This window comes from Carettochelys insculpta, chromosome 3 (assembly GCF_033958435.1).
Source record: "Carettochelys insculpta isolate YL-2023 chromosome 3, ASM3395843v1, whole genome shotgun sequence".
Classification (NCBI taxonomy): Eukaryota; Metazoa; Chordata; order Testudines; family Carettochelyidae; genus Carettochelys; species Carettochelys insculpta.
In genome coordinates this window covers 80,606,709-80,624,913 of record NC_134139.1, presented here as the reverse complement: position 1 = coordinate 80,624,913, position 18,205 = coordinate 80,606,709, and the positions used below count along the sequence as shown (strand labels likewise).

The following is an 18,205-nucleotide window of genomic DNA, read 5'->3' as shown; positions in this document are numbered from 1 at the left end:
CACCATCAAACTTACAGAACTGAAACTAGAGTGCTACTATGTTTGTCCTGGACCCATGCAGTTCCATGAAGGCCTGTGAGATTTTTGGTGATGAAAGGTCCAAAAAACACTCTAGCTCTAGGATGGTTATTCTTCCATTGTTATTTAAGGTCTTCAAAGTCTGAATCAAGCTCTCTTTTACAAACTTATCCAAGTAATGGAAAGGTACCTTGGTGGGAAAGGGTTTCCGGTTTGTGAACCTCAACTTTTGGATGAGTCATGTAAGGTGTTAAGAACCAAGCTACCACAGGCGCTGAATGATAAAAATTCCAGCTGAAGTCAACAAGATTGGTAGAAGGATAGTTGAAAGGAGCAGGTCATTGTAAAATGTTCTTAACAGCAAAACTCACAAAAATAGGCAATACTACATCAAAATAAAGAACCATGAAGTTAGTTATATGTATCATATTTTAATGGAATTTGACCTGAAGGCAAAATATCCATTTAAATAGTGGAATCTGGAAACAACGTAATAACTCTCAGAAGACATAGGCCTTACACTGCTATTTTATATTTTATTGCTGACCAGTCTGTTGTTATAACCACAAGAAAATAAGTGACTTCCACTATAGACACAGTCCTGCAGTGGCTGCTAATTATTAAGAAAATATTTCATAAAAACGGATAGTTATTGATGGCAGATCATAATTTATACTACCTATAGCACTTCACAGCAAAGAGCTTATGGAAGAAGCAGCCTTGTTCTGTTTGCTGTGAGGCTGTTAAAAATGAGAGTTAGCTACCAAAAATACATCACTACAAAAACAATACACACTATACAGAAATCAATTAGTTAACTGATTATTTTTAACTTCTCATCATTTCTAATTTATAATATATTTGTCCTGCTAATAATGGTGTACAGCTCAAAAGAAAAATATTACATAAAACCTTGTTAATCATAAAATCATAAAGTCTTGTTAATCTTATTTGCCTATAAGAAATTTGTTGAATTTCAGATGACATTTAAAGTTCCTATGCTGCCCTCTTGTGCACATTTTTATAATTCAGTCAACTGCAGTTTTGCCTGGCACAGACGTTTATATTATTTAATTAACCTGTGATATTGTACAGTGGCAGCGTGGAACAAGAGAAAACTGTAGTTGAGGATTTCAGTGACAAAGTGTATCAATATAAACTGGTTCACAAAGTCATGCCTAAAATCTACAGGCCATTTTACACCTTATAATCTAAGTCTATTTTTAAGTACAATGCTTTCAGAAGACTCTTTAAATAAATAACGATCATTAAGATTAATGAATCTTTAGTGAAACAATTTTCCAAAAATCATTTATTTTAGATTTGATTAGCAAACCCATTTAAAATGGCTAAATTAGCATCTATCACACAATTCCACAACGAAATACAGATTCAGCTATATTACATTATGTAAATTGTGATGTTTACTGTTGTATTCCATGTTAGGACCTGATTGTGCAAACCTTCAGATCTTTTCCCTAAACAGACCTATTTATAGGGTATAAAATTAAGCATGGGTAAAAATCTTAGAAGGATTGGACTTTCCCTGTGCAAATATATATGATTTCAGAGGGCTACCCTTGATAAACAAGTTGCTGCAGGATCAGGTCCATCACTTTCCAAATCATTATATTCAACTTTTGGGCTAAAAACAGGCATCCAACACAGTACATTTCTATTATTTATATTTTCAGTGATCTGAGGAACTCTGGAAAAACAGAAGCCAGTTCAGTTCTGGAACAGTCTTAACCAGAGGTTCAAGTTCACTATATCCTAAATCAGAAATAGTAGGCTTCATTAAATTCTTCATTTAGTGACGTGAATGAAATCTTTTAATTAATAAATAATTTTAATAAACTGAAAAACGTGCTTCACTCCATATAAACTAAACAAAACTTTTACCTGAAAAAACAGCTGGTGCTCCTGTTAGCTTGGAATTGATTACCAACAAAGATGTGTCTGCTAGGCCACAAGCTAGCAGCTCTCCATCCCCTGAAAAAAGATTTCCAAGAAGTTTATAGGTTGTGAGGAGCATGTATCTAATGTCAAGGGGAGGAAGGGGTTGAGGTTAATCATAAATATACTATGAAGATGAAAAAAACATTTTACAGCACATGAAAATATATAATCAGTTCTCCCCTTATTTGTTTACCCTCTTCCCTTTCTAACAAAATCAGCTAAGACTCGGGGGAAAATTACTCACCATGGCTATGGTTATATTACAGTGATCTGTGGACAGAAGTTGCTGTCAGAAGAGATTTCCTCACAAAACTTCTGTCAGCAGAGTGCAACCACACACAAAAGCCAGTCAGAAGCCTGGATGCTCTCTCAACAAAACAGCTACCAGAAGCAGAGCAGACAGGGCTGCCCATTGTCCTGGAAGTCCTTTCTGTTGAGAGAATGACCCTCAGAGCCTCCATACAGCTTTTTTGTTGACAGAACCTGCAGACAAAAAGCGCTGTTCCTCATCTGGGAGAGGCAGAAGGTTGTTGGCGGAAGAGCCTAGTTTTGTTGCCAGACTACTGACAAAACGCATGTTGCATGTGAACGTTCCACCAGTTTTGTTGACAAAACCGGGGTTTTGGCAGCAAAACTTGCTAGTGTAGCTGCAGCCTATAAGACAGAATATCACACCTTAAAACAAAATATCTTAAAAATACTATAGAAATATTTAGTAGTCACATTTATCTACTTCCTGATTTATAAAAATTACTCTGTATTTCTGCATAAATATCACATCTACTTTTCAGGGGTACCAAATGTAAAATAAACATATTTACAAGAGCATCAAGACTCCTTTGTCGGTATTCAGATAACTCCTCAAGTAAATGGACACAAGTCCTCCCTGACATACCTTTACAGCCTAATCCTGCAAATTTTACTAAGAAGTTCTGTTGAACTTCTCATATAAAGTTATTCATACCCACAAATATTGGCAAGATAAAGCCTTTCAATATTTGCCCAGATGTAATGTGATGGGAAAATGGCTTATTCCAAATAATATTTCTAACAGAGCGAAGAGTCTTCAGGACTGATTCAACATGTAGAATCCCAATATAAACTAGTATAAAAAGTTGGCAAACCAGAAGGCAAAATATATTAACAAACAAACAAAAAGAGACATTCCTATTTTAGGATCAACCCATGCTATTACATACCCACACAATCTGCTCTAAAACTGAATCTTCCCAAAGGCATTCTGCTAAGCACCCTTTATACTGCATGGGACCATGTGAGAGACAAGCTGAACTCAACCCTTTATTCATGTGGGACCTGTTAATACCATTATATCCATCTCAAAGATTCAGAATACAATACTCTAGCGTTAACAGAACCATCTGTTTTCTCTCAAAAGTGGCACTGTGGATGAGAATGCATAAGAGTCCTAGTTTATGGTTTATTGCTTTTATTTTCTGTAACTATTGCCTCTTTTTGGACTTCAATGTAGGGCAGGTTTGGAATACTCCTTTCAACCTCTGGTTTTCTGTTCGCAGTTTTATTGGACTAGCAGCTCACACCCAACCACCTCTGAAATTATCACAGGACTCGGTTTCTCAGTCCTGTTTTTGTTTGTAGCTAGTTGCCTTTTTGGGGGTTGTAATGGATTTGTTCCCTCACTGCAAGACTGACTGGTACACTGCAAGATAATCTGTTATTTTTTTTTCCACCCCATTTGCTCTATAGCAAATCCGGGACACAGTAGAAGAGGACAGGAGATTACGTGTGAATAATCACAATTTAGTTGGTGTACGAGACAGACCTCAATATTATTGAAAAATGGTTAATGATTATTACTTTAATGTTAGGTTATTATAATCTTGACTTCTTCACTGAATTTTAGTATACTTAAGTATTTTCATGAGCATTATACTTGGGCAAATGATAGTTCACATGCTTATGTTTTACTTGTTTATTTGATTAAATGTTCGAACTAAAATAAGGAAATTGCAAGCAAAAATCTGCATTATGTCAACAAGTGACAAGCATTTATGGCTGAATAATGTTTTATAGAAGATACTGGTTACTTCTAACTCGTATTGCTCTTCAAGGTGAAAATTTTTGTTGTCCCTGCAAATTCTTAATATTAACGTCTGTGGAGATGTTTTATTTGAAAAAAAAATTGTATATAAATGCAAGCCTTCATAGAACAACTGCCTGATAATATTGTTACATGACAAGTAAAATGTTTTATGTACAGTTATAGCAAGGTCACAGGCATATAACTGATTCATATACAAAGCCATTTGAGAATAGAAATATTTAGGCTGGAAAGGATTAGATTTGTATTGATAAATATCAATAAATGTCATTTTTACCACCTGTGCATGCACAAACTGACAAAGAATATCTTCACAAATGATAATCAAAATTGACAGATAAGCAAAGTACAAAAAATGCTTTCTGAGAACTTGTTAGAGTCAAAATAACTGGATTTTGAGTTCTGAATTAGGCTTGTTACAAAGAGATTATCAAGCAAGTGGTAAAAACAGACGATTTGTTGGTTTGAGGATATTCATTTTGAATATTCTGACACACGACATTGCATATTTTTGTTTTGATGTTGAATAAAGTTTTAATATTTTGAATCACAAATGTCTACTGCCATTGCATAACTGTCTGACCCAGTTCATAACTTCCTAAACTGTGACAACTTAAACTGATAAAAGCCTACAACAAAGGCTTAAAAATGAACATTAATATCCATCAAAATTATAAAAACTGAATTCTTTAAATTTGGGGAAATAACTGGCTATCTGGAAATGCTTAAGCAACTCCTTCCCAAACCCATACAAAAAGGGAAGAAGGATTCTTTCGAAAATGGGGTTTACTTTTACTTAGAGGCTATATTGTACTGACCAGTACTGCATGGGATCCTTTCAGGGAGAAAAGGTAAATGCCACATTTATTCATAATACACATATAGTAGTCCACACTTATCATATGCATATGATATATTACACTCACACACACACACACACTCCTGTCTTGTTGCTGTTACCAAGCGTTGCTCCCCCTATCTGTACTGGCCAGGTGAGTTAGATGGGTGAGGGGTGAAGCCAAGATTCTGCCAGTCTGGATCGGTACTCCAGCGCGGACAAGAAGAAACCCAGGGCTCCTGTGCAAGATGCCTTCCATTTATAGCATCCTCTCTTTCATGCATGTTGACACCAGTTAGCTCTCTCATGCATATGCATAATCTGGAAGAGTAATCTTATGAATATGCATTGAGACATCTGTGGCACCTTCTTCTGGGCACTTGCTAGTGACTCCCAAGGCGTCCATATGGCCGATCTTCTTTCAATGGGCCCACTTCACAGGTTCCATTGCCCCTTCTCATTAGTCTTAGATCTAGCTATCTATGCCTTCTCCAACCCTTGCAATACCTGGAGGTGCCTGTCTTCCATGCCCTATGTGTTCATACCTCATTCACTCAACAGGGCAATCAATTAAGCAACCCAAAAATAAAGGGTACAAAGAAGTTTTTCTTTACCTTACCTACTTCTAGGAACTATTCTACAAAGTATAAAATTTCTATTTAAAAACACTTAATGCAAAGTTTCTACATTCTACATGAAAAGACACAAAATTCCCATGTGAACAGACAATAAAAAGTTTCTACCTTCTAAATAAAAAGGATACTACATTTCTGTATAACAGGGCTTAACACGATTATACATAAAATGATTTGATACAATATCTAAACACTCCAATGAAAAAATAGTTAAAACAAAAATGTATCTACAGACACATCTCCCTTAAGAAGCTGAGGATCTGAGTGGGACTCCTAATGTCTGGTATATTGAACAGGCAGCCTCCTTTCCCAGCCCCTCAAATGTCACAGGAAGGAAGACTGGGGTCCCAGAAACAGGCTGGGACGGTGTGTTGAGGGCTGATGCCAGATCTCTGCCAGATGTAGGCAGTTAAGGAAAGAAAAATGACTCACACACTATACAAATGATAGCAAGACAGCTCCCAGATGAGTAACACTGCTGCCCAAATTCACCACATCTCTTGTTTTAATTCTTGCATATAAAGGACAGCAGCATATTTCAGTTGTCATACATACCTGAATACTGAATACAGCAAATAGATGTTGGTTTATGAGTTAAAGATGTCCGTCTCTCAAATTTAGTTGGAGGAGAATTTGCCAATGGATATTCTTTATTTTTTCTTTTTAAAAAATGAAAGTTAAGGGAAATATAGTTAATATAATAAGAAAAGTACATTTTCAATTTGCATGCTAAACATTTACATTCCATTTAATTAAAAGCATAAATCATCCATTCTTCTTCCCTCTCTTTTAGATTCCCAAACAAAACCTATGGTAAGAAAAAGTTTAGCACAGTAGGTAGTCATTTTAAAGATGAAAAAACATTTAACTACCACAATCACCAAGCATAGTAACCCAAGAAATAATGAGTCAATGCTGACTTTAAAAAAATCGAAAGATATGAAGTTATTCAAATACACCAAATATGCAGAAAACTTAAATTCCGCCCTGTATTTACAACAAGCAACACATGGACAATTACAATTGATGAATATTGGTGCTTATGGTTCCAAACTAAAAGTATTTTAAAGCTTTTTCCTTCCACATGTTCCCTCTAAGGTGTCATTACAGAGCTCAGTTACGGTTATTTATTGACTTTAACTATGTATTTCATACATTAACTTGTTCAGATTTCTTTTAAAGTTACATTTACATTTCTTGTATTTGGGGGGTAAATATGGTATTTCTTATATTTCTTTCCTTTAAGATATCAGTTCTCAGGCTTAACTGCATCATAACTGTTTTGTCTGGGAATTTTCTTGATTTCATTTTAAATATTAGAATTCTTATACATTAATACTAAACAAGAATCCAAGAAAGAATGTGACCAAGCATTTGTCTGTGGCGGCGGCAAGGGGTGGCTGTGAGCAGGCTGCAGACTCACATGCTGGCTGGGCTGCTCACACACTTCCTGCTTCCCGGTAGGTGGCTTCCAGGGTCCTGTACTTTTAAGGCTGGCTAGAGGGGCAGAGCATAGAGCTCTGCTTGTGGTGGACAGAGCATCTCCTGGCTCCAGGTGGCTGACACCATGGAGGACTCCTCTGTCAGCAGAAGTCCCCCCACCCTTCCCCCCTGAGCATCTACAGTATTTTTCTGTCAACAGAATCTGTTGACAGAAGCCTTATGCCTTGAATGGGAGTGACATAAGTCTGCCAAGGAAACTGCTGCGTTCTGTCAACAGTTTCTCAACAGACCACGTTTGTAGTGTGGACGTTCCCTGAGTTCTGTCAAGAGAAGGCCACTTCTGTTGACAAAACTCTGTAGTGTTGACACAGCCCTAATGTTCAGAAGATACATTACATCAATCCTAAATTAGATAATTTTATTTATTGTTACCTTTGGGAACCTTTCACTGGTATGCTTTGGCTGCTTGACACTCCTCAAGAGCAGCCAACATGTACTGAACAGGCAAGCTAGTTCTTTTACAGCTGCTGACTGGAGCTCCTGTAATTGCCCTAGCACAATGAAGCAGGCGGGCTTCTGAAGCTAAAGGTCCTGTACTGACCAAATTGCAACTCTGAGTGAACAGTCGCTTAAGTGGAACTCGCACCTGTACATAACCTTCACAGACTTCAAAAAAGACTTTGACAGCAGTGATACAGACACTTTGAGGAAACTGCTGCAAAACCATGGCATCCCATCCAAAATTATTAACTTGATTCGTTCAACATATGAACTCTCAACATGCCAAGTTATTCACAATGGTGTCTTGACAGAATCCTTCAAAATACTGTCAGGAGTGCAACAAGGGTGCTTATTATCACCTTTCCTGTTCTTGATCACAATGGACTGGATTATGAACAGGACAACATATGGCCATCAACGAGGTATTCAGTGGACACTTCTCAAACAGCTAGAGGACATTGATTTTGCTGATGATGTTGCCCTCCTTCCAAACCAACATGAAAGCATGAAAGAAAAGGTCACAACATTAGACAAAACTGCCTGAAAGACTGGACTGAGAATTAACAAGAAAAAGACCAAGACAATGAGGATCGACCAGTCCAACAACACCATCATCACTGTCTTGTCAGTGTTGGCAATAGTCTTAATAATGGGTAGAGCTACCTGGGAAGGCCCAGCAGAGGACAAAACATCCGTAACTGGGCCCATCTCATCCAGGATTTCCTCTGCCTGAACCCTCCAGTTTTGGGCCACCATTCTCAAAAGTTGATGAAAGGCCTTGCTATCCTCCAAAACAGGTGAGGCTGAGGATCCTGTGACTGCTTCATCTGGAGAGGATGAGGAGGAAGGCCCCCACTACCTCAGATTGCAGGAGTAAACTAGACTAGCCTGGGCCCCCCACCTGAACAACTCCAGGTGATACAGGGAAAATCCTCAGCACCGGAGCCAATGGTGCTGAGAACGCCTATGTCTACACGTGAAGCCAACATCGAAATAGGCTATTTCGATGAATAACGTCTACATGTCCTCCAGGGCTGGCAACGTCGATGTTCAACTTCGACGTTGCGCGGCACCATATCGAAATAGGCGCTGCGAGGGTACGTCTACACGCCAAAGTAGCACACATCGAAATAAGGGTGCCAGGCACAGCTGCAGACAGGGTCACAGGGTGGACTCAACAGCAAGCCGCTCCCTTAAAGGGCCCCTCCCAGACACAGTTGCACTAAACAACACAAGATACACAGAGCCGACAACTGGTTGCAGACCCTGTGCCTGCAGCATGGATCCCCAGCTGCCGCAGCAGCAGCCAGAAGCCCTGGGCTAAGGGCTGCTGCCCACGGTGACCATAGAGCCCCGCAGGGGCTGGAGAGAGAGCATCTCTCAACCCCCCAGCTGATGGCCGCCATGGAGGACCCGGCAATTTCGACGTTGCAGGATGCGGATCGTCTACACGGTCCCTACTTCGACGTTGAACGTCGAAGTAGGGCGCTATTCCGATCCCCTCATGAGGTTAGCGACTTCGACGTCTCGCCGCCTAACATTGAAGTTAACTTCGAAATAGCGCCCGACGCGTGTAGCCGCGACGGGCGCTATTTCAAAGTTAGTGCCACTACTTCGAAGTAGCGTGCACGTGTAGACACAGCTAACATGTCCAGCATACTCCATTAAGCTCTCACATGGAACCCCCAAGGAAAACGGAAAAGAGGAAGACCTCAGACAATGTGGAGAACAACAGCTGAAGGTCAACAACTGGGGTCCTGGAGCTAGGTAAAAGGTATGTCCCAAGACAGAGTGAAATGTAAAAGACTTTTAGATGACCTATGCTCCACAAGTGTTAAGTAGTAGTAGTAGTAGAGTGGAGTCAAGGCTGCCGTGTTATGAGGATGGGAACCTTTCAAGAACTAATCTCCAAGGTAGCATAGGGCCAGGGAATCTTTAAAAAACAGTACAATTGGGCCAACTGACCTATCAAGGATAGCTCTTGACATACCAACATCTAACTCTTCCTCATGACACTAACTCACCACAACCAATAACCACGAGGTGTAAAGGAAGGGTGTTGATTGTTTGACTTGCCTTTACAGTCACAACTGTCCAAGATAAGAGTGACAAGAGACATAGATTACCTTTGTCTATGATCGTAACACTTCAATGCACCAGTAACCTAACTGAATTACAGCCTGATCTTCTCAAGTGTAGGTTGTCTATAAGAGTTCCATGATTTTAACCAGGGCTTTCTTTCTACTGGTACACTGCAGAATAGCATTCCACCACCTTTTTTCCTGGCACTGCCAACAGATTCAGTTGAGAAAGGCATTCTGCCTCCTGGGGGAATGTCAGAACGCTGCCAACAGAAGTGCCGTATTCTGTTGATTTACTATTGACGGAACGCATTCGTAATGTGGACACGCCACAAGTTGTGTCGCTCAGAAGTGGATATCTAAGACTCTACTGTAGCTGTAGGGGTGAATCAGGCTGAATAGATTTCCACTCGTAAAATGAACAATACTCCTGAAATCAATGTGTTACAATAAGTACAGAACCTCATCAAGCCATATTTAGCCACTTTGAAGGTGAACTATGCATTAAAACCACTTTATGGGAATATAATTCCAAACATTTTACCACCAAGGGGTTTTATTAGTTAAATGAATAATTTAGAAAACCGACAGAATATAAATATATATTAACTTTTCTACATAAAGCTTAGTTAGGATTAATGTAACCTAAAATGTCTTAAGAGTACAGCATTTAGCAGTTTTTCCAGTTGTATATCAGAAAACTTCATCTCATAGCAAACATAGTATTTCAGTTCAAATCACATCCCCAATTTAAATATGTCCCACAGATGAGATAGGTATCTCCAAAATACTTTTTCAAATAAAACATACATTTATCATCATTTTGGGGGATTTTTAAAGCATATACACTCAATTACCTACCGTTTGCAACTACTCTTCCACTCTGTTATCTTGCTATTTTTCTTCACGTTAGTCTTTGGAGAAAACATGGTCATTCTGCAAAGAAGAAAACAGGCTTTGCTACATTTATATAAAAAGTACATCTGAAAAATTGTTTAGGAATAAGCATTTTATTTTAAACCACTGTGATTCTATTTTCTTCTTCATACAGGTAAGTTGAGAAATATGTAAACACACCAACAGAAGAACAGATCCCTGTAATTTCAGTTCACTCCTAATTATAGTTCATAACACATTTGCTGGGAGCTACATGTAAGAACAAATCATAAAATAGAGGCCTTAGATATCTACTTCTGAGCAATAGTTTTTCTTTTTTTTCATAACAGCAGCTTGTAGGATGTCACCGTACCAAGCAGATAGAGCTCATACTACAAATTTTGAGGTGACATGAAAAAGTTGCCAATAGGAGATGGCAATTTCTAGCATGTACGATTGTTCCCAGCCCAGATCACTCACCTTACTTTACCGTAAGCCCTACTAAACAAATCAAACAATTCTTCCCTTCTCTCAGTGTCTTCTTCAAGGACAGAAACTGGTGGCCCATAAAATTGTAGAATAACTCCTCCATCATCATACTCCAGTTATACATATTTATGAACATCCACACAAATATTAATATGCTCACACACAATATATACATATTTACACATGTGTAACTGGTTCTTGGACCTAAGACTCTTGTGTGTCTATGTACAACTTACACCCAATGTGGATATAATGTTTTGTAACCTAACTATCTTACTGGCCTAAATTCTACTCTCAATTACATGCAGAAAATCTAGCTCTCTTTTTAACCTAAATGATCACACTGTGACATGATCACAAAATGATTATGGTGTTAAAACATGTCATGCTAATTAAACTATGTTCACCCTCTGGCAATACAAAAAAAAATAGGGAAATGGCAGTTGCCATAAGAGGGTGCCAGTGAATACAGATTCCAGGTGAGGGTAAGGTGGCTGAGAAGGGCACACTTATGCCCTGACAAAATAAACTAGATGAAGAACTTTGCCATGTGATGAAAACGGGAGAGAAAGAAACCCTGTTGACATCTCTAATCCCGCCATCTTATTGTAGTCATTGCAATGATTGCCATAGACATAGACTGGTGCTTCTACTGGTGCTAGCCCTGTAGCTACCTTCCTTCCTATTGCAAAGCAGCAGCACAGGAACAGTGATTAGTGGCAGGTTTAGCACAGGCTACTACTGAAGACAGTGGTTGTAGAAGAGCTTGCCCTGGGTTGTCAGAGTACTACTGTAGGCAGCCTTAAAGGGCTTCCTGCACCATCAGGTACTCCAGTGATATTACAGGAAGGATTTACAATCCGTCAGTGCCACTGCACAAGCAACAACTACCCACTGCTCCTCCCTCACCCTCTTTAAGCTACTTCTAACTGGGCAGAGGAGTAGAAAAGATGTGGCTCCCTTTTCAAAAGCTCCAAAAGCAGCAGCTTTTAGTCTCATGCCTGATGCAAAGATCTGCCAGCTAGTTGTGGCCTATTCAACAGGAAAAGGCAGATCCTGTGCTCTCATCTCTGAGTTCCAGGGAGAGGGGAAAAATGACTGTTAGCTGTTCCATAACTTGTGTTCTTCGAGATGTGTTGTTCATGTCCATTCCAAACTGGGTGTGCGCTGGCAACTGCCCGATTGCCAGAAAGCTTTTTGCCCTAGCCAGTAGCCACAGGATCGGAGTGGCATCCCCTGGAGCAGGGCTGATATGGCAACCAGTATATGCACCACCCAACCCACCTCCTGCTCAGCTCCTTCTTGCTGGCTACTCTAACAGTGGGGAAGGTGGGTGGTTTTTGGAATGGACATGAGCAACACATCTCGAAGAGCACCAGTTATGGAAAAGGTAACTCTCTTTTCCTCTTTGAGTGATTGCTCATGTGCATTCCAAACTGGGTGAATACAAGCAAAATGTCTAGAGAGTGAGGTTGGAGCCCCAGAAGGAATGTAAGACAGCCCTGTCCACCACAGCATTCGCCCCATAGGTGCTGTGTAAGTGTGTAACAGGCTGTAAATGTATGAACTGAGGACCAGGTGGCTGCCTTGCAGAGGCCCTGGATAGGAATGTGGGCTGAATATGCCATGTAAGATGCATGCACTCTGGTAGAGTGAGACCTGATTGGGGAGGGTGAATCATGCCAGTTTGTAACATTCCTTAAAACAGGTCACTATCCAGGAGAATATCCGCTGGGATGAGACTGCGGGGGGGGCAGTCCTTCTTTCTGTCTGCCGCCACCACCACAAACAACTGCTGTGGTTTCCTAAAAGGCTTGGTTCGGTCCATGTAGAAGGCTAAAGCCTTTTGAACATCTAAGGCATATAAACTCTGTTCCCTGGGGAGGCGTGAGGTTTGGAGTTAAAAAACAGGCAATGAAATATCTTGGTTGACATGGAAAGAGACCACCTTCAGTAAGAACCCTGGATGAAGCCACAGTCTGACTTTGTCCTTGTGGAACACATTATAAAGTGGGTCCACTATCAGTTCCTTCAACTCCGATACCTTCCTTGTTGAAGTAATGGCCAGCAAAAATGCTGTTTTGTAACTGAGAAACAGCAGGAAACAAGAAGTAAGAGGTTCAAAGGGAGCCCCTATAAGTTTTGACAAAACCAGATTACGATCCCACCCAGGAAAAGGAGCCCACACCTGAGGCTTGACCCTATCCAGGCCTTTCACAAACCTTTTAACCACCAGGTCTGAAAAAACTGAGAATACCCCAGGGCCAAGGTGAAAGGCTGAGATGGCTGCCAAATGCACTTTAATGGAGGATAAAGACAGTACTTCCTCACTTAAATACCACAAATAGTCCAAAATTATAGGTATCAAGGCCTGTGATGGGGAGAGCCCCTTCTGATAAAGCCAAATGGAAAGCCTCTTCCACCTGGCTACATAGGCTGCCCTCGTGGAAGGTTTCCTGCTATTTAGCAACACCTCCTTTACAGGGTCTGAGCATGAGAGTTTCATGGCCCTTAACCATGGGGCTTCCAAGCTGTGAGGTGCAAGGAAGGAAGGTTGGGGTTCTGCAGTCACCCCTCCTCCTGAGTCAACAGGTCTGGTTGAAATGGGAGGGTCATCGGCTTGTAGACCAACATTTCCAGGAGGACTGAATACCAGTGCTGCCGGGTCCATTAGGATGACGGATGCCCAATCTGACCAAATTTTGAGAAGGAGCTTGTGGATGAGCAGAGTTGGAGGGAAAGTGTATATCAGTGGGCCTGTCCAGGGAATGCTGAACACGTCTTGCCCAGGACCCCAGACTCTGGTCCCAATAAGAATAAAATGTCCTGCGTTTCACATTGAGGTGCAAAGCAAATAGGTCCACTTGGGGATGTCCTCACTTTTGGAAAATTGAGTGCAGCACATCTGGGTGTAACAACCACTCGTGGTCCATGAAGGACCTGCTGAGATCGTCCACTAGCAAATTGTGGACTTCCAGAAGGCAATGGGACTACAGAATGATCTGATGTTGAATGCAGTACTCCCAGAGCCTGAAGACCTCATGACACAGGGGAGAGGAAGCGTATATCACCGTTTGTTTACATAGTACATTGCTGTTGTGTTGTTTGTGCTCACTGACATGAAATGCCCCGATAAACTGTCCCCAAAATGCCTCGCACATGGCCCTGAGATCCCGAACATTTATGTAGAGCTGGAGGTCCATTCCATTCCACAGAGCCTGAGTTCGGTGTTCCCCCAAATGCACCCCACAATCCCATGTCCGAGACGTCCATTACCAGCGAGAGAGCTGAGGTGGGGGCTGAAGGGAACTCCCACAAACACGACCTGAACGTTTAGCCACCAGTGAAAGGTTGACAAAATCTGCTGTGGCACCATTACCACTAAGTCCATGTTGTCTTTTATAGGATGGTACACTGAGGCAAGCCACAGCTGAAGAGGGTGCATCTGAAGCCTGACAAACTGGACTATGAATGTGCACACCGCCATGTGACCCACAGCCACAAACAGCACCTGGCTGCCATGGTGGGGTACTTGACCATATCACATATAAGAGACGTCATGGCCTGAAACCTATCACCCTGGCACAAGTCACATTCAAGAGGGCCCCCACAAACTCCCTTGTCTGAGTGGGGACCAAAACTGACTTCACCTTATTGACCAAGAGGCCGAGGCTGGCAAATGTCTGATGGATCAGCTGCACATGCTAATGCACCAGCTGCACATGCTGATGCAGCACCTGGTCCTGTGAATGCCCCTTGACCAGACAATCGTCCAGTTACAGGAACAGGTGTACCCCACACCTGTGCAGGTGGGCGGCCAACACAGCCATGCATTTGGTAAAGACCCTAGGGGCAGTGGACAGACTGAATGGGAGTACCGTGAAATGACAATGACCCCCATCTGCCACGAACCAAAGAAACCTTCTGTGGGGAGGGTAAATTGCTATGTGAAAATAAGTGTCTTGTAAGTCGAGAGCAGCAAACCAGTCTCCCTGTTCCAGCATTGGGATGATAAGACCCAGGGATATGATATGAAACATTATCTTTTTTACAAACTTGTTCAGGTCTCTTATGTCCAGAATAGGCTTTAGACCCTGTTTTGACTTTGGGATTAGGAAACATCAGGAATAAAACAACTGACCCTGAAATTGCAGTGGGACCTCCTCTAGAGCCCCGGCTCTGAAGGAGGGATTGTATCTCCTGCCTGAGCAGACTCTCATGTGAGGGGTCCCTGAAGAGGGACAGGGAAGGGGGCTGGGACTGGAGGGTATGAAGAAAATTGGATGACGCATCCCCTTTCTACCAGGCGAAGGACCCACTGGTTCAAGTGATGCTGCACCAAGAAAAGTAGAAAGAGGATAGGAGGAAGGAAAACAAAGGATGTGCTGGAACAGTAACTGGAACTGGTGTGCCACTCCTGAGCGCACCATCACAATGTCTGCTTTGGCCCCAGTGGAGGTTTGTGGTGGCCTTGCCCCTGAAACTGCTGGTTGGGATGCCTCCTGCCAGTATGGTTCCTCCTCCTACTAGAATCCCTTTGCTGTTGGGGGGGAACCGTCTAGCAGGAGGCCAAGAGGCAATGTGCCTGCGTTGGGTCGACAGGGTGTGAACACCCAGCAAACGTTAGGTGGCCCTTGAATCTTTGAGGCTGTGAAGCCTTTTGTCAGTCTTTTCTGAAAATAAAGAGGGTCCTTCAAATGGAAGGTCTTGAATTGTCTGTTGGACCCCATAAGGGAGGCCCCAGACCTACAGCCATGCCCCCCTATGCATGGCTATCCTAGAGGGCAGGACCTGGGTGGCTGCATCTGCTGCATCCAGCACCACCTGCAGAGCTGCCCAGGATATAAGTTTATTTTCCTCCACCACTGCTGTGAATTTTGGGTTGGACTTGGGAGGAACCAATTCTGAAAAATGCGACAGCGAACTCATAGTATTGTATACACATCTGCTAACCAGGGCTTGCCGGTTCGCAATCCATAATTGTAACACGCCCTAGACCACCCCCCACCCTGGAGAATAATCCTTCCTGCCATAAAGGTCCAGGCGTGTGGCATATCTGTTCTTTGGGGAGTGTCCCTGGAAGCCCTGTCGACCACCAGGGAGTTGAGGGGAGGGTGAGGAAAAAGGCGCTCATTGCCCGGTGAGGGGAAGAAAGAACAATGTTCATTCCTCCAGACCGTGGGCAAGGCTGAGGCCAGGGTCTGCCAAACCATCTTTGTAATACTGGCAATTGTTTTAACAATGGGCAGAGCCACCCTGGTAGGGGCCAAGGAGGACAGGATGTCCATTACTGGGTCCATCTCATCCTGAACCTCCTCAGCCTGTACCCCTAGACCTTGGGCCACCCTGCATAAAAGTTGCTGGAAGGCCCAGCCATCCTCCAGAAACATTGATGCCGTGGACCCGCCACCTCCTTGTCCCCTGCCTGAGGTCTTGGTATTGCTTGCAGTGTTGGAGGCACAGGCCTTGACACTAAAGGCAAAACACTTGGTGCTGCGGCAGATGACACCGAGGATGAGTCTAGATGAAACTGCTCCTGGTTTGGCTCCAGGCCTGACAGTGCTGGCAATGATGGTACCGGGGCCCCAGTGCTGAAACGGATGGAGGCCACAATGGCTGAGACAGCACCAAGCACAGCACCTGAGGGGCTCCCTGCACCGTAGATGGGGGTCCTGAAGCCTGCCCCTTTGTTTCATGAAATACCCAAAAGGTCCAAAAGGACCACTGTGCTACCCCCTGCATCAGCAGTGGCCACTGTCATCGTCCAAGTGTTGATTACGGTGCCTGACCTGACTGTGATGAGATGTCCTCATGCTCCTACTCTGCAGCGAGCTGGAATAATATGAGTCCAATTCCGACACCGATTCTGATGCGGAAGACCACAGTGGCACCATAGGTCCCAGTGCCTGCCCCTGTTGGACCAGCACTTGTACCATTGCTGCCAAATAGGGCACCAGAAAACGGGCCCACCGCTGGTGCCCTGGGCTGTTAAAAGTGATCCAGTGTCACAAAAGATGACAGCGACAACATGGAGGACGCCTGTGTGACCCTCTGGGTGAGGGTCAACACTGTGAGCTACAGTTTGCTCGCAGGCAGAGGCTGCTCCCTGCTCACCGTGCACTGGCCCCGACTTTCCTCCAGCGACGAGGGGCCAGGCGCTGTCATCTGCCTGTCCTGTGTCACTCTGAACACGGCATCAAAGGCAGTCCAGGGGATTGTGCACTCTTGCCTCACGCTGGCTTTGATGTACGTGCCCCAGGGTCTAGTCCATGGTGTGATGGAGCAGATGGTTTGGGAATGTCCCAGTTCCTGATAGGGACCTGCCCCTATCACACCTCTTTTTCTTTTGAGGCACTGGGGACTGGCTCCTATGGCACCATGAGGCACTAGGCACCCGTGCCTCTTCGCGGCACGGAGTCTCTTTGGAGGATTGCAAGCTGACAGTGGTGCCAGTGCACTCTGCACCAATGAGGCTCCACTGCACACCGCCGCTGGTGACACGTCCGGCTGCAGGGGCACCTCCAGGAGCAGGATTTTGAGACGCTGTGCCCTGTCTTTCAAAGTCCTTGGTTTAAAAGTTTTACAAATGGAGCAGCGATCGCTAAGATGCCCCTCACCCAGACAGCGTAGAGAAGTTGGGTGTGGGTCACGTTTGGGCATCTGCTTGCCATTTGTAGAACATTTTTTAAAACTCAGAGAGCCAATTATCCCCCGGCACCAAGAGAGATGGTAAATCCTGCCTCAACTCTTCCAGCAATTTAACACTAATTACTAAACACTATGAACTATTTACAGGTAATTAGGAATTATTTACACTATAAACAAAAGCTACTAGCTAACAGTTACAGAGAGAAACAAGAGCTCCAGCAACTGACAGCACAAGGGGAAGGAACTGAGCAGGGGGTGGGTCAGGCAGTGCATATACTGGTCACCACATCAGTGCCACTCCAGGGAGCGCCACTTCAATCCTACGGCTGTTGGCTAGGGCAAAAAGCTTTCTGGCAATCGGGCAGTCGCCAGCGCACACCCAGTTTGAAATGCACATGAGCAATCATTTGAAGAATTGCTGGTTCGTCTCTTTTCACTAGGTATGAGGAAAGAAGAATTCAGTGTCTTGGAATTCCTTTTCTTGTCTGTCTATTCACTGTGAAGATATAGTCTTACTCAAAGGACTAAATATAGCCCTTTGAAGCCTGGGGAAGAGTAAGCAAGCAGAGGACATTAAAATGTGTAAGTTGGAAGTGCCAAGAGAGATTAGCAGTCATGAGCACTGCAAAGGGATGTG

At 43.1% G+C, this 18,205-nt stretch overlaps 1 protein-coding gene across 1 annotated transcript in view; it reads right to left on the bottom strand.

Annotated features, from left to right (window-relative positions):
* Positions 1-18,205, bottom strand: part of WDR27 (WD repeat domain 27) — a 184,157-nt gene that overhangs the window by 112,638 nt on the left and 53,314 nt on the right. The window contains exons 15-17 of the mRNA XM_074988667.1: positions 10,417-10,491; positions 6,086-6,189; positions 1,921-2,010 (exon numbers count right to left, since the gene is read on the bottom strand). Coding sequence (XP_074844768.1) covers positions 1,921-2,010; positions 6,086-6,189; positions 10,417-10,491 — 269 coding nt within the window. The remainder of the gene's footprint in view (positions 1-1,920; positions 2,011-6,085; positions 6,190-10,416; positions 10,492-18,205) is intronic.